The sequence below is a fragment of the Microcaecilia unicolor genome, chromosome 7, assembly GCF_901765095.1.
Source record: "Microcaecilia unicolor chromosome 7, aMicUni1.1, whole genome shotgun sequence".
Classification (NCBI taxonomy): Eukaryota; Metazoa; Chordata; class Amphibia; order Gymnophiona; family Siphonopidae; genus Microcaecilia; species Microcaecilia unicolor.
In genome coordinates this window covers 87,137,971-87,152,810 of record NC_044037.1, presented here as the reverse complement: position 1 = coordinate 87,152,810, position 14,840 = coordinate 87,137,971, and the positions used below count along the sequence as shown (strand labels likewise).

The window sequence follows — 14,840 nt, the reverse complement described above, 5'->3', positions numbered from 1 at the left end:
AAGGGGCGGACCAAACTGTATTTACGAAAAAAATAGACGCCCATGTTTTATTCGCCAATGTGTGAGCTGGGCGTTTTTGCTTTTCAGCGATAACGGAGAATGAAAGCGCCCAGCTCAAAAACGAATAACTCCAAGGCATTTGTTCGTGGGAGGGGCCAGGATTCGTAGTGCACTGGTCCCCCTCACATGCCAGGACACCAACCGGGCACCCTAGGGGGCACTTTTACAAAAACAAAAAAACAGGTAAAAGAGCTCCCAGGTGCATAGCACCCTTCCATTGTGTGTTGAGCCCCCCCAAATCCCCCTCAAAACCCACTGCCCACAAGTCTACACCATTACTATAGCCCTAAGGGGTGAAGGGGGGCACCTACATGTGGGTACAGTGGGTTTGGGGGGGTTGGACGACTAATAAGCATTAAGCAGCACAATTGTAACAGGTAGGGGGGATGGGCCTGGGTCCACCTGCCTGACGTCCACTGCACCCCCTAACAACTGCTCCAGGGACCTGCATACTGCTGCCTGGGAGGAGGGTATGACATTTGAGGGTGAAAATAAAAAGTTGTGAAACATCATTTTTTTGTGGTGGGAGGGGGTTAGTGACCACTGGGGGAGTCAGGGGAGGTCATCCCCAATTCCCTCTGGGGGTAATCTGGTCATTTAGGGCACTTTTTGGGGCCTTATTCGTGAATAAACAGGGTCCAGGAAAAGTGCCCTAAATTCTAGCTACAAACGCATCCATTATCGGCGAAGGGCGCCCATCTCTGTTCGGGTGATAACCACGCCCCAGTTCCGCCTTCGACACGCCTTCGACACGCCCCCGTCCACTTTGTCCGCATCCGCGACGGAGTGCAGTTGAAAGCGACCCAAATTCGGCTTTTGATTATACCGCGTTATTCGTTTTTGTGAGATAAACGCCCATCTCCCGATTTAGGTCGGAACTTGGGCGTTTTTCTCGTTCGATTATAAGCTGGTTAGTAAAAATTTTTTTATGTATATTAAAAGCAAGAAGCTGGCAAAAGAATCGGTTAGACTGCTAGATGACTGAGGGGTAAAAGGGGCACTCAGGGAAGACAAAGCCATAGCAGAGAGATTACATGAATTCTTTGCTTCGGTCTTCACCGAGGAAGATTTGGTAGAGATACCGGTGCCAGAAAAGATATTCAAAGCTGACGAGTCAGAGAAACTGAATGAAATCTCTATAAATCTGGAAGACATAATGGCACAATTTGACAAATTGAAGAGTAGCAAATCGCCTGGACCAGATGGTATTCATCCCTGAGTATTGATAAAATTGAAAAATGGACTTCAGGAACTATTGTTAGTAATATGTAATTTATCTTTAAAATCAAGTATTTTGGAGGGTGACCAATGTAACGCCGATGTTTTTAAAAGGTTTCAGAGGTGATCTGGGAAATTATAGACCGGTGAGTCTGATATTGGTGCTTGGCAAAATGGTAGAGACTATTATAAAGAACAAAATTACAGATCATATTCAAAAGCGTGGATTAATGAGACAAAGTCAACATGGATTTAGTGACGGGAAATCTTGCCTCACCAATCTATTACATTTCTTTGAAGGGTTGAACAAACTTAGATAAAAGTGAACTAGTTGATATTGTGTATCTGGATTTTCAAAAGGCATTTGACAAAGTGCCTCACGAAAGACTCCAGAGGAAATCAGAGAGGCATGAGATAGGAGGTAGTGTACTAATGTGGATTAGAAACTGGTTAAAAGATAGAAAACAGAAAGTAAAGTTAAATGGTCAGTATTCTCAATAGAGAAGGGTAGACAGTGGAGTTCCTCAGGGATCTGTGCTGGGACCGTTCCTTTATTTATAAATGATCTAGAGATGGGAGTAACTAGTGAGGTAATTAAATTTGCTGATGACACAAAGATATTCAAAGCTGATAAATTGCAAGAGGATTGTGAAAAATTACAAGAGGACTTTACAAGACTGGGAAACTATTTATTTATTTGTTACATTTGTATCCCACATTATCCCACCTCTTTGCAGGCTCAATGTGGCTTACAATTCGTCATGGATACTGAAATAGAAGAGAGTATACATTTGGCTTTACAGAGTGTTTTGGGTTACAAGAAAATGAAATATATGATAGTGTAAGAGCAGAAGGCATTATAAGATAATGCTGGCTGTATTAAGGTTGTACAGTTACATGTGTTGCTCATTGTGATATATCTTGTCAAAGAGATAAGTTTTTAATGCTTTACGGAAGTTGGTCAATTCATAGACCGTTTTCAGGTGACGTGGCAACGCGTTCCAGAACTGCGTGCTCATGTAGGCGAAGGTTGATGAGTGCATTAGTTTGTATTTCAGGCCTTTGCACTTAGGGGGATGAAGATTGAGGAATGTACGAGAAGATTTCTTTGCGTTCCTGGGTGGTAGGTCTATTAGGTCCGAAATGTAAGCTGGGGCGTCACCATGGATGATGACTAGACGTCCAAATGGCAGTTTAATGTGAGCATGTGCAAACTGATGCAAGTGGGAAAGAGGAAACCGAACTATAGCTATGTAATGCAGGTTTCCACATTAGGAGTCACTGACCAGGAAAGGGATCTAGGTGTCATCATTGATAATATGTTTAAAGCCTCTGCTCAGTGTGCGGCGGTGGCTAAGAAAGCAAATAGAATGTTAGGTATTATTAGGAAAGGAATGGAAAACAAAAATGAGGACGTTATAATGCCTTTGTATCGCTCCATGGTGCAACCGCACCTCGAATAGTGTGTTCAATTTTGGTCACCGTATTTCAAAAATATATATTGGTATTAGAATAGGTACAGAGAAGGGTGATGAAAATAATAAAAAGGGGATGGGATGACTTCCCTATGAGGAAAGGCTAAATCGGCTAGGGCACTTCAGCTTGGAGAAGAGACAGCTGAGGGGAGATATCATAAAGGTCTATAAAATAATGAGTGGAATGGAATGGGTAGATGTGAATCACTTGTTTACTCTTTCCAAAAATACTAGGACTAGGAGGCATGCAATAAAGCTACAAGGTAATTTAAAATGAATTGGAGAAAATATTTCTTCACTTAACATTGGAATTCATTGCCAGAAAATGTAGTAAAAGCAGTTAGCTTAGCGGGGTTTTAAAAAGGTTTGACTAGCTTCCTAAAAGAAAAATCCATAAGCCATTATTAAAATGACTTGGGGGAAAATCCACTACTTATTTGTAGGATAAGCAGCATAAAATGTATTGTACTGTTTTGGGATCTTGCTAGGTACTTGTGATCTGGATTGGTCACTGTTGGAAATAGGATGCTGGGCTTGATGGACCTTGGGTCTGTCCTAGTATGGCAATATTTATGTACTTATGTAATAAGACTTACTATTTATATGTACAATTTAAAAAAATTACTTAGGTTGAAACCTGGGAGCACTTAACATCTTTTTTTCCTATGCCTACATCAAAGAAAAAGATGGCATGTGGGAACTTGCTCCTTTTGTTTTGTGGAATGCAGTGGTATATTATAAAAATGCACTTGCCTTTTTTTTATTACTACTATTTTACAGGGGGGTATGGAATAATAAAGAAAGGGCTTCCTGCATTCAGAACGTCTGTCCAGAGTCAGTCTAAATGTGCCAACATTATCCAGTTCAGCAATCAGCACACTATTAGCCACCAAATTCATACAAAGTTAATTTTGTTCAGTGTAAAATAAACCTGTTGGCTCAGTCTGCTTGCTATGTGAATATTCCATCACTGTTTCATTATTGTCACCAAGTATTACGTATTAAGGGCATTTGCTTTAAACTGTGTTTTAGTTCCTTTATCCAGTTCTTACATGCATATGGTTTTGCTTTTTAAACCCAAAGGTGAATCCTAAAGGTGGTTGAACAATTAGGTATAAACTGTGCTGTTTCTGACTTTACTTGTTTTGGACTGCTTTGGGTCCTACTGATCTGTACATTTGCTGTCTAGAATTTTGGAAGCTAAAAATAAGAAAATAAAAATTAAGTTTTGAATGTACTCTGTAGAAGTTGTTGTTTACTTTTGCAATGTGTGTATGGATGCCTTTTCTGGTATGTGCATGTGATAAAGTTTGAATAACTGTCTATAGTTATGGCTATGATTTCTGAACATGTGGCATCATTCTATTGTCTTGACGATAAGACAATGATATGGTCAGCAATGATGGTGTGACAGAACAGTGTGTTTTAAGCCTGTGATAATTGTTTTGATATTTTCCTGCAATGTATTTCTCTAGTTTGGCCAGCAGGTGGTGCATGTTTATACTTAAAGTTGTTACAGAGAAATGACCTTTCTTTCTTTAACACGGAGAAAGGGGAAGTGCCTGCAGTGGTGAAGCCAGCTATTTTCAAATGTTGTTGTTCTGGGCTCTGATTGGCCCGGAGTTTGAAGTTAGCCAGAAGCTACTGGCTTTTGCTCCAGTTTCAGCCTGGGAGAAGGGAGAGAGATCTCTTTGCTGAAGCCCTATAAAAACAGTTATATTTGATAACAGGTGAGCACCTATATGTCCTGATCTCCCCATGTACTACTTACATAGTAAACAAATGTTTAGTGTTATAATTGATCCATATTTTAGTTACCTGTTATTGTTTTGTTTATTGCACTTTTTCTGTTTCACTGTTCAATTTTTCAGATAATAAACAATATTAGTTTGTTGCTTCTGCCTGTCTGGACTGATAAAGAATCCTGATGGTTTGTGTGTTGAGTCTGTGAGTGCTTTCTGGGAACTGTGGAACCACTGGAAGTGTGGCCTCTGATAAACTAGAAATTACTGGGGATAATTTGAGAGTGAGAGATTCACCTAGAGGCGGTTGGTGATCCAGTCAGTGGGAGGAGGGTGCTAGTGTAGAGCACAAGCAGCAGGTGCAGGCAGACCTGAGCTGTGCTGGGGATAGACCCTCTAATTGTCTGCAGGGTAACTCATTACAAGTAAAGGTTTTGCCAATTGTACCCATCTCTGACATTTGCACAAACAAAAACGTGGTGCAAATACCTGTGCCTAAATTTATGCACGGAGCACCGTTATTCTATAATTAGATGGGTAACTCAAAGCCATGCCCGTTTCACCCTGAAACGCCCACGAGGATCCCCTTTCCGCACCCCCTTTTTTGGGCTGTACATCTAACTACACACATAACACCCAATTAATTCTAATTAGCACCAATAATTACTTGTTAAAAGCCAATTAGTGGCACTAATTGGCTCATTATCTTTCCAGCGATATTCTTTTTTAAAGAACACAGATTTTTGTCACCTACCCAACATCTTCTCCCTCTTCTCCACAGCATCCCGGGCCCCGGCATCTGTGCTGTCTCTGAACCCTGTCCCTTCCCGATGTCAGTACAGGTGTCCCCGGCGCCTGCGATTCATTTTCGCTGCTTACACCGGCCCCGCAGGCTTCCATCTGCCGTGTCCCGCCCTCACTGACATCATTGCCTTTTTCCTATGCGGCGAATGCAGCAGATGGAAGCCTGCGGAACCAGCGCAAGCAGCAAGAATGAATCGCTGCAGGCACCAGAGACACCTGTACTGACATTGAGAAGGGATGGGGTTCAGGGACAGGAGTGCAGATGCTGGGATGCTGCAGAGGTGAGGGGAGAAAAGAGTAGTGTGGCACTGCAGCTGGGTGTGCCTGAGCCAAGAATGGGTGGGCCTGTGCCCACCAAGGTCCACCCATATCTACGCCACTGTTTTAAGTTTGGATTTTACACCAGCTGGTGTTCATTCGCCCCTGAGGCAGCCATGTCAGGCATATTTCTATAAAATTGGGCGTTAAAGTAGCGAAAACTGCATCTTCTACAGGGGCTGCTCTTGTTGACTACCATATTGGAGCATGCAAACCATTTGCCTTGTTGCTTTCTTGGACCTGACAAACTTGAATGCAGCTTATAAAAAGCTGCACAAAAGAAACATTTTTGCACATCAATTGTATGATCAGTTGATCCAAAAGAAAATACAACTGACACTTTGGCAAAAAACAAAATTGTTTATTTTTTTATAAAATATATTTCATATTGCTGCTGTAAAAACATACATTTCACATTTTTGTACAATAAAAATAATACTTGGAAGACAGCTGAACAAAGCTCCAGCAAGACAGTAATTATGGGTACGACATGCTTGTACAGACTTTGCTTTCCAAAGTCAAGGGGTCTTTTACTAAGGTGCACTGGCGTTTTTAGTGTGCGCTAATAGGCGCACACTAAACACTAGAGACTAGGAATACATTGGCGTCTCTAGCGTTTAGCAAGTGCCTATTTTTAGCGCACGCTAAAAATGCCAGCGTGCCTTAGTAAAAGACCCCCTCATTTTGCACATTATCAATTTTTGTTTTTTACAAAAGCAAAAATAAACAAAATTTAAACGTGCCTTTTAGCTAGCAAAAAAACATGTTTATTTACAAAGCTGTGGAGATTTTGTGTTGTGTGTCCTCCGGGTCACAGACCGCAGCATCCCAATTTTAAGGGCAAGTACCACACAAAGCTTGTCAGGTGCAGTCCAGACCCACCCCATGCTAAGATACTAACATATGATCTTCTAAGCTTCCTGTTGCCAGCTGAGCTTCAGAAGTGCAGGACGATCTTCAGTTTGAGACTCCAGAACAATTCCTTTTCAGTGGTACAAAGAGTGAAACGTTTATCCTGGCCTACCAAAGGGGCTGATCCAAAGCCTCAATTGTGGTGAGGCATGCTCCTACATATATATATATAAAAAAAAGTCTGCTCAACCATCTACAAGTGGTGAAGGGGGAAAGTTATCAATGTGGGCTACCTATGTTTCCAAGTTTATTAAAAATGTCCTATCCCACCCTATAGTAAGAACTATCTGGGCAGCATACATACTAAACTAGGGAAAGATGAACCATGACAATTTGTGATAGTAATAAAGGGGGAACTACAATGTTTGATAGGAAAGGGGGGTAGAACAAAAGGTATGTCTGCTCTTGTTGAGGGACCCCCACAAGAGGTTCACCAGAACCAACTGCAGAGGGGGATAATCTCAGTATTGAGAGTATGTATCTTGAAACAGGAAGGTTTTGAGACCGGATTTAAACTGTGTTAAGGAAGAGAGCTGGCAAAGATGTAAGAGGAGGAAGTTCCAACATTCAGATCTCTGTACTGAAAATATTGTGCGTCTGATGAATTTCTCAGTAGGTTGGTATATTAAGGGAAAGGGAAATAGGACTTGATATACTGCCTTTCTGTGGTATTTTGCAACTATATTCAAAGTGGTACTTATTTTGTACCCAGGGCAATGGAGGGTTAGGTTACTTGCCCACAGTCACAAGGAGCTGCAGTGGGAATTGAACCCAGTTCCTCAGGATCAAAGTCCACTGTACTAACCACTAGGCTACGCCTCCACTCCACAGGGAAAGTAAGGGACTAGATAATGAGCAAGATACGAGAGTTCTTCAGTAATAAGGATCTTAAAAACAAGATGGGTTATTTTACAACAAGTCATGCTATTTTATGTAATGAGACTCTGTAGCCCGCTTTGAAAACTCCCCCCCCCCCTTAAATACATATCAAGCCCAAGGTCTCCTGCACCCTCCCACGCCATCCAGCTAACCATACCACATCAAGCTTTGCGTAGCAAGTCTCTGAAACACACCTGCAGCTTTACAATGAAAGAAAATGATGGCAAAAAAAGGTTATCCCCCCCCACCCCAATATTTGACGCTATTTAATCAGCCAGAACTGCTCCTGGCCAGTTAAATAGCACTTAGCAGGCTAACTGCTAATATTCAACGCGAGATAACTGGTTATCTCCACTGAATATTAGCGCTTAAGTGTATAGCAGCAAGCCGTGAATATTCGGCACTTGGCCAGCTAAGTTTAGCGGCCAAATTGGATCACCTAACTAGCAGTCCTATCTCTGGCTGCTATAAACTTAACTGGTCAGTGCTGAATATTGACTTAGCCAGTTAAGTTTATAGCGGCCAAAAAAAACCCTGGATATTCAATGCCGGACACCAGAAACAATCCGGCATTGAATATCCAGGGTCAGCATCGATCGCAGCATTTATGCAGGCTGCCTCCCATGGTCTCAATATCGGGCTCTATATGGTCTATCCAGTTTGCCTACCTACCCCAGCTATTAAGCTCTACAATCCCTTCCTTTCCCTGAGATCCTCTGTTCTTTCTTGAATTCAGACACTGCCTTCATCACCATCCTTTCCATAAAGAAATATTTCCTTAAATTATTCCCGAGTCTACTCCTCTTCATCCTCTTCCTATGAAAGAGGCCCAAAGAAGAGGGATAAGAACAGTGGTGTCCTGGAGCCAGCTTGCATTGTTAATTTTTGTAGCATTTTGCAAGCCGGTTGTTCAGGCAGGGCGAGCCGGTTTGCCTCTCCTCCCCCTGAGCTGCAGGGTCCCAGCACATACCTGAAAGCAGCCACCCTGGTGGTCTAATGGATTCTTCGGGGCAGGAAAGATCCCCAGTCTTTCCTGCCTGCTGCCGGCACTGACCCTCCAGCTGCCGCATCGCTCTTTAAAAATGGCTGCCAAGACTTCCGCTGAAGTCTTGCGAGGCCGCCCTTGTAAGTCTTGGCAGCCATTTTAAAGAGCGATGCAGCAGCAGGAGGGTCAGTGCCGGCAGTGGGCAGGAAAGACTGGGGATCTTTCCTGCCCCGATGAATCCACTAGACTACCAGGGTGGCTGCCTTCAGGTATGAGCTTGGACCCTGCAGCTCAGGGGAGCAGGGAAGAGGTCTGGGTGGAGTAGGGTGGGGACCGTGAGGAGGATACTGTAAAAAAAAAGTTGTATTTTCAAACATGCTGGCTTGTGCATACGGATGTACACAGAAGTATAATAAGGGAATTAAGTTTTCATAGGTAGAGTAGTAATTTCTTATAAATTGTAATCGGTTTGTCATTTGGAGGGGCTGGTTATAGGGACACCCTAATCTTGTTGTACTGATGCAGAGATTTATTTTCTCCTGGTAAAGGGCTTCTAAAACAGACATCAGGTGCTCAACATTCAGAGTTTCTATCTATTTATTTACTTATTTATGACATTTTATCCCACATTAAACATGAATTAGATTGGAACCTGGGAGCATTTAAAATCTTTTTTTTTTCCTGGAGGGAGTAATGCATTGCCCCCCCCCCCCCCAGGCTCTCTTTCTGGGTATAGCCAGCTCTGCAATTTTTTTTTTTTTTGGGGGGGGGGGCGCAGAGGTGGACTGGGGCCCCCAGTCCACCTCTGCCCCCCCAAAAAAAAACCATTGTAGGGCTGGCTATACCCGGGGACAGAGCCTATTAAAAATTTACCAGCATACCAATGGATAAGAACAACCTAATCAATTTCCCTTTATTTATTCTTATTTCATTTATTTTGTGCCTACAGCTATCTCCACTGCTTCAGTTACATTCAGGTACAGTACGTATTTCTAATGTGTTGCAGTGAGCAGTTTAAACAAAGCTATTTTTTTTTCTCTCCCTCTCATGTCAGTGTGAGGCCTAGTGTCTAAGAACAAGGGACCAGGGATGGCACATGCTGAAAAGGAACAGAAAAATGTACTACAAAGCTCAGTACTGCCAAAGGTGGCCCATATTCTAAAGCTCAAATTGGTCAGGCACCTTGTCTCCCTCTTAGCACATACAGAACAGGAAACTCCACACACCTACCTCCTAATACAAGCCAGTTTGGTATATGCGGCAAGTTAGAGATTTTTTAAAAAAATCTGTATATTTACAAAAATGTCAAAATTAAGCACCCATCCTGAATTTGGACATTGTTTCTCCCAGTTTCCCTCTTCATCTTAGTTTCATATTCATCCAACAAGAGATTCAACTCGAGTGAAAGCATCTTTGCACTGGAGAAACTGATGCACCTGTGACTAATTTCCTAGCAGAACCTGAACATTCAGTTAATTTTCACATCACAAAGTCTGCCAATATCAAAAGGCATTTTTATCAATAACATTTCACAACTGCTGTATTTAGCTTTGCTTGCTGATCTTTAAGAAAACTTCAGCGCCCCCCAACACCCATCAGACTTGCACCTTACAGTACCTGTCTGGGAGATACATACCAGGTTAACAACATGGCTTTGACAGAGATATCAAGTTAGGTGGAGAGCAAGGGCCGACTTGCTACCAAATGGTAATCTCTAAGAACAGAATAGCCACTACTGATTATATGTCTATGGGAACTCCCATAACATGACAACGCAGTAGAGACACCCAACTTCCGGAAGCAGCCGGCACTGCCCAGTGGTTCTTTAAAACACTGCCACAGCTGTGGACTCTCCACTGTATTTTGCTTTTAAGGGTTAAACTATCAAAATGTTAACACACACTATCAGAAAATAAGTATAGGCATGTAGCCATGAAGGGCCACACACCTTCAACATATAATATTCAGCAAGCTCCTTCACTGTGTCCAGGAAGGTGTCATTTGAATTGCATTTAGTACTCACAATAGCTGGGCACCTATGGTGACTGCTCACTGACAATCTGCCACAGTAACCCATGCGATGCTACAGATCTCAAAGTCCGAGAGGGTGATGCCACCAGCAGACTGCCAGTGGCTTAGCTGGACCACATGGTCCTCCTTAAATCTTTCCCAGAAGTACATTCACATCCCCAATTCAGATCAGGTTTTAAATAACTAACTTCTAAAAAAATATCTGAAGATTGTTCAGCTATTTTAGCATTAGTTAGTTTCAGACTCATTTAGGAAAGGTGGTTAAAATGAGGACCAGAGCATAGCTGCCATGAAAAAGTCTAAACAGTAACAACCTTTCAGTGTGCGTATACAGCAAAGCATGCGGAGGGTCTGGAAGTTATTCCTCTCTCCCCTCCATGGCAGGGCTTTGTGCAGGAGGCCTAACCCATATGGAATTTCCTTAGGGGGGTGGGAACAGGACATTTTCAAACTGCTCATCCTATTGCAAAGTTCACAGGTACTTTTCACTCCTAATCTTCGCACCAATTTTCAAAACGGAAATTAGGTGTGCACTTTCACTTTGAAAATTTTCACAGGGGATTTGCACCCACTTTTCCTGTGGGTTCTTTCTCCATGGAAAACAACACATGATGATTTGGAAATGCAATCTGTTTGCATCATTTTCTTTCTTTGACCTACACACTCCCCTGGGAACGTCTCCTATTGTGGAATCCCAAGCTATTTTCGCTGGGTTAACACGGGACAATTTTGAGATAGCCCTTTCACCTAGGTAAATTAGCATTTACCCAGATAAATGGTTTTTGAAAATTGCCCTCCCCCTTATACATCTCCTTACTCAAAACACCTGCACATACAGGTGCAAAATCATATTTGAATTCTACAGTGACTAGTAAAAGCTGCCTTAGCAAGTCCAGTCTCTCAAAGAGACATAAAGTGGCAAACTATCAACCATGCACAGTTTACTGCAGAAAAACACAGTGGATGTTAGCACCCATTAAATCAGTGGTACTCACTCCCTGTCCTTAAGGGCTGCCAACAGCTCAGGTCTTCAGGAGATCCCTAATGTATATAGATGAGATATATTTGCATATAGTGGAAGTACGTATTAGGCATGAAAGTCTCTCTCATGCCCGTTCACTAGGGATATCTTGTTGTCAGTCCTTGATGAATGGGAGTGAATGCCAAGGCATTAAACAGTCTCGCCATTTCTCAATAGTTTTCCATAACACCTCAAAGAATTCTGGGTCTGTCAGAAGCTTGTCAAGCAGATACTAAAGCAAAGCTTTCCTAGTTCTAAGGACCCACAATTGCACAAAGAACCATCAAAAGGCAATTAATTTTTGCTGCCAGAGGCAAGTTTGCAAGATGCAGTGGTGCAAATGACAGTATAGGCACTGGAAATATCTTCAGGGGGAAGATACAGGGCGGGCCATGGTATACATTTCCCTAGCAACTTCAAGGGAAGCTGGCTGACTAGGGGCCTTGAATCATCAAAGGTTTGCATCAGTGGCCTTTTAGTACACCAAGTTCCAGCAAATCACTCTGTACTCTGTGTATAACTGGAGCAGTACCCATTATATGGAAGCAGAACTGTGTCAGTTTGCCATCTGTCATCTTGTAAAATTGAATTTTAGCACACCTTTGTTTAGCCCATTCTTCCAAGTGATGCTCAATGTGGCCTACAAAATTGTTCGTAATTAAGTACACCAAAGAGTTTACAACCTAAGTGGATACCTGAAGCAACAGAAGATAGAGTGACTTGTTCAGGGTCAAATGTAGTGTCAGTGGGGGCATGGGGAAGTGGGATTTGAATCCTGGTCTCAGCCCACTCTTCTAACTACTTGGATACTCCCTCACTACATTTTACCAGTAAGGACTGTATCACACTGTCTGTGCAAACGTGACCTTCACTAGCTGAGGTAAGACTGACACCAGGTTACAAGGCTCAGTGGAACAGTGACGAGTCTGAATTAAGCCCCGGTAAATGGCATAATAAAGGCCTATCTCACCAGCCTCTCCCCCTAGGAATCTAGTATTTGTCTTTCCAATTCAATTTGCAGCTTGGTGATGAACCTAATGGTTCATAAACCCACAGTAGCTCATAAAAACTCTGGTTTACACTTTGGTCCCTGCACCTTCATGTAAATTTTCTTTAAAAAAAAAATTAATAAGCTATGAGCTTTTCTACCTCTCTTCAGAGTATAAAAAGGAACATTTTTTTTGTTTCATTTCTTTTAAGGGGAAAGCTGGGCAACATACAATATATTACACATCTTAAAATTTACACTTGCAAAAAGTCTTTTGTCCTCCATCATGTCTCAGAAGTAGATTTGATGGAAACCTGGAGCCTTAGATAAGGTAAGTGCTGTTTAGATACTTCCTCCAGGAAGGAGGACAAAGCATGAACTTGTGACATGCTCCCGGCTCAGTCCAAGAACCTCTGGCAGGCCTTCTTCCACCGGCAGGCTGTGCACCACTGGTCCCTGTGCTCAATACCATAAACCTTACGACACTTCTTAGCCTCACCACGAACTTTTCTGCAAGAGACCAAGAAGGGAGCGTCATTCACTCTCTTACAGATATCTTCAAACTTCCTACGCTGCTGCTCTCCCATCACCATGGATCCAGCTAAAGAAGACTGAATCACACAGATCTATGAAATACATAGCATTAACCACTTTTTAAGACTGGGCACAAGAAACATGGTTATTAAAACAACAAATATATATAAAATAATGCATTGAAAACAATTCGAAAAAACACAATCAAATAAAGATATTGTGACAAAACACTGAAAGGAAATGCAAGACCTAAAGAGAAAAAACCCAAAATGGGGATTGCCACTCTTTAGAAAAATCATAAACAAACAAAATAAATAAATAAATTGCCATTTTACATACACAGATGTGGATGCCATGGATCTTAAGAGTCCAGATCTCATGGTCATCCCGATCAGTGTAGCTGCTGGAGGGAGAATGGGGAAGGGGAAAGATAATGTATCAGATGTATCTTTGATTCTTTCATAGTAACATAGTAGATGACGACAGAGAAAGACTTGCATGGTCCATCCAGTCTGCTCAACAAGATAAACTCATATGTGATACTTTTTGTGTATACCTGACCTTGATTTGTATCTGCCTTTTTCAGGTCAGACTGTAGAAGTCTGCCCAGCATTAGCCCCGTCTCCCAACCACCAGCCCCGCCTCCCACCACTGGCTCTGCCACCCAATCTCCTTCTAAGCTCCTGAGGATCCATTCCTTCTGAACAGGATTCCTTTATGTTTATCCCACGCATTTTTGAATTCCGTTACCATTTTCATCTCCACCACCTCCTGCGGGAGGGCATTCCAATTATCCACCACTCTCTCTGTGAAAAAATACTTCCTGACATTTTTCTTGAGTCTGCTCCCCTTCAATCTCATTTCATGTCCTCTAGTTCTACTGCCTTCTTATCTACGGAAAAGGTTTGCTTGCGGATTAATACCTTTCAAATATTTGAACGTTTGTATCATATCAACCCTGTTTCTCCTTTCCTCCAGGGTATACATGTACAGGTCAGCAAGTCTCTCCTCATACGTCTTGTAACGCAAATCCCATACCATTCTTGTAGCTTTTCTTTGCACCGCTTCAATTCTTTTTACATCCTTAGCAAGATACGGCCTCCAAAACTGAACACAATATTCCAGGTGGGGCCTCACCAACGACTTATACAGGGGCATTAAAACCTTTTTTCTTCCGCTGGTCACACCTCTCTCTATACAGCCTAGCAACTTTCTAGCTACGGCCACTGCCTTGTCACACTGTTTTGTCGCCTTCAGATCCTCAGATACTATCACCCCAAGATCCCTCTCCCCATCCATACATATCAGACTCTCACCGCCTAACACATACGTCTCCCGTGGATTTCTACTCCCTAAGTGCATCACTTTGCATTTCTTCGTATTGAATTTTAATTGCCAAACCTTAGACCATTCTTCTAGCTTCTGCAGATCCTTTTTCATGTTTTCCACTCCCTCCCGGGTGTCCACTCTGTTACAGATCTTAGTATCATCCGCAATTAGGCAAACTTTACCTTCTAACCCTTCGGCAATGTCACTCACAAATATATTGAACAGAATCGGCCCCAGTACCGATCCCTGAGGCACTCCACTACTACCTTTCCCTCATCCGAGCAAATTCCATTAACCACCACCCCCTGGAGTCTGTCCGTCAACCAGTTCCTAATCCAGTTCACCACGTTGGGTCCTATCTTCAGCCTGTCAAGTTTATTCAAGAGCCTCTTGTAGGGAACCGTGCCAAACGTTTTGCTGAAATCTAAGTAGATTATATCTATAGCACATCCATGATTCAATTCTCCGGTCACCCAGTCAAAGAATTCAATGAGATTCGTTTGGCATGATTTACCTTTGGTAAAACCATGTTGTCTATGATCTT

The 14,840-nt window shown here is 42.4% G+C and overlaps 1 protein-coding gene across 1 annotated transcript in view; it reads right to left on the bottom strand.

Moving 5' to 3' along the window:
• Window positions 1-9,227: 9,227 nt before the first annotated feature.
• The window catches only part of LOC115474939 (zinc finger protein 395-like), a 62,560-nt gene continuing 56,947 nt past the window's right edge, over window positions 9,228-14,840 (bottom strand). The window contains exon 10 of the mRNA XM_030210653.1: window positions 9,228-12,943. Within this exon, the coding sequence (XP_030066513.1) occupies window positions 12,832-12,943 (112 nt within the window). The 3' untranslated portion in view covers window positions 9,228-12,831. The remainder of the gene's footprint in view (window positions 12,944-14,840) is intronic.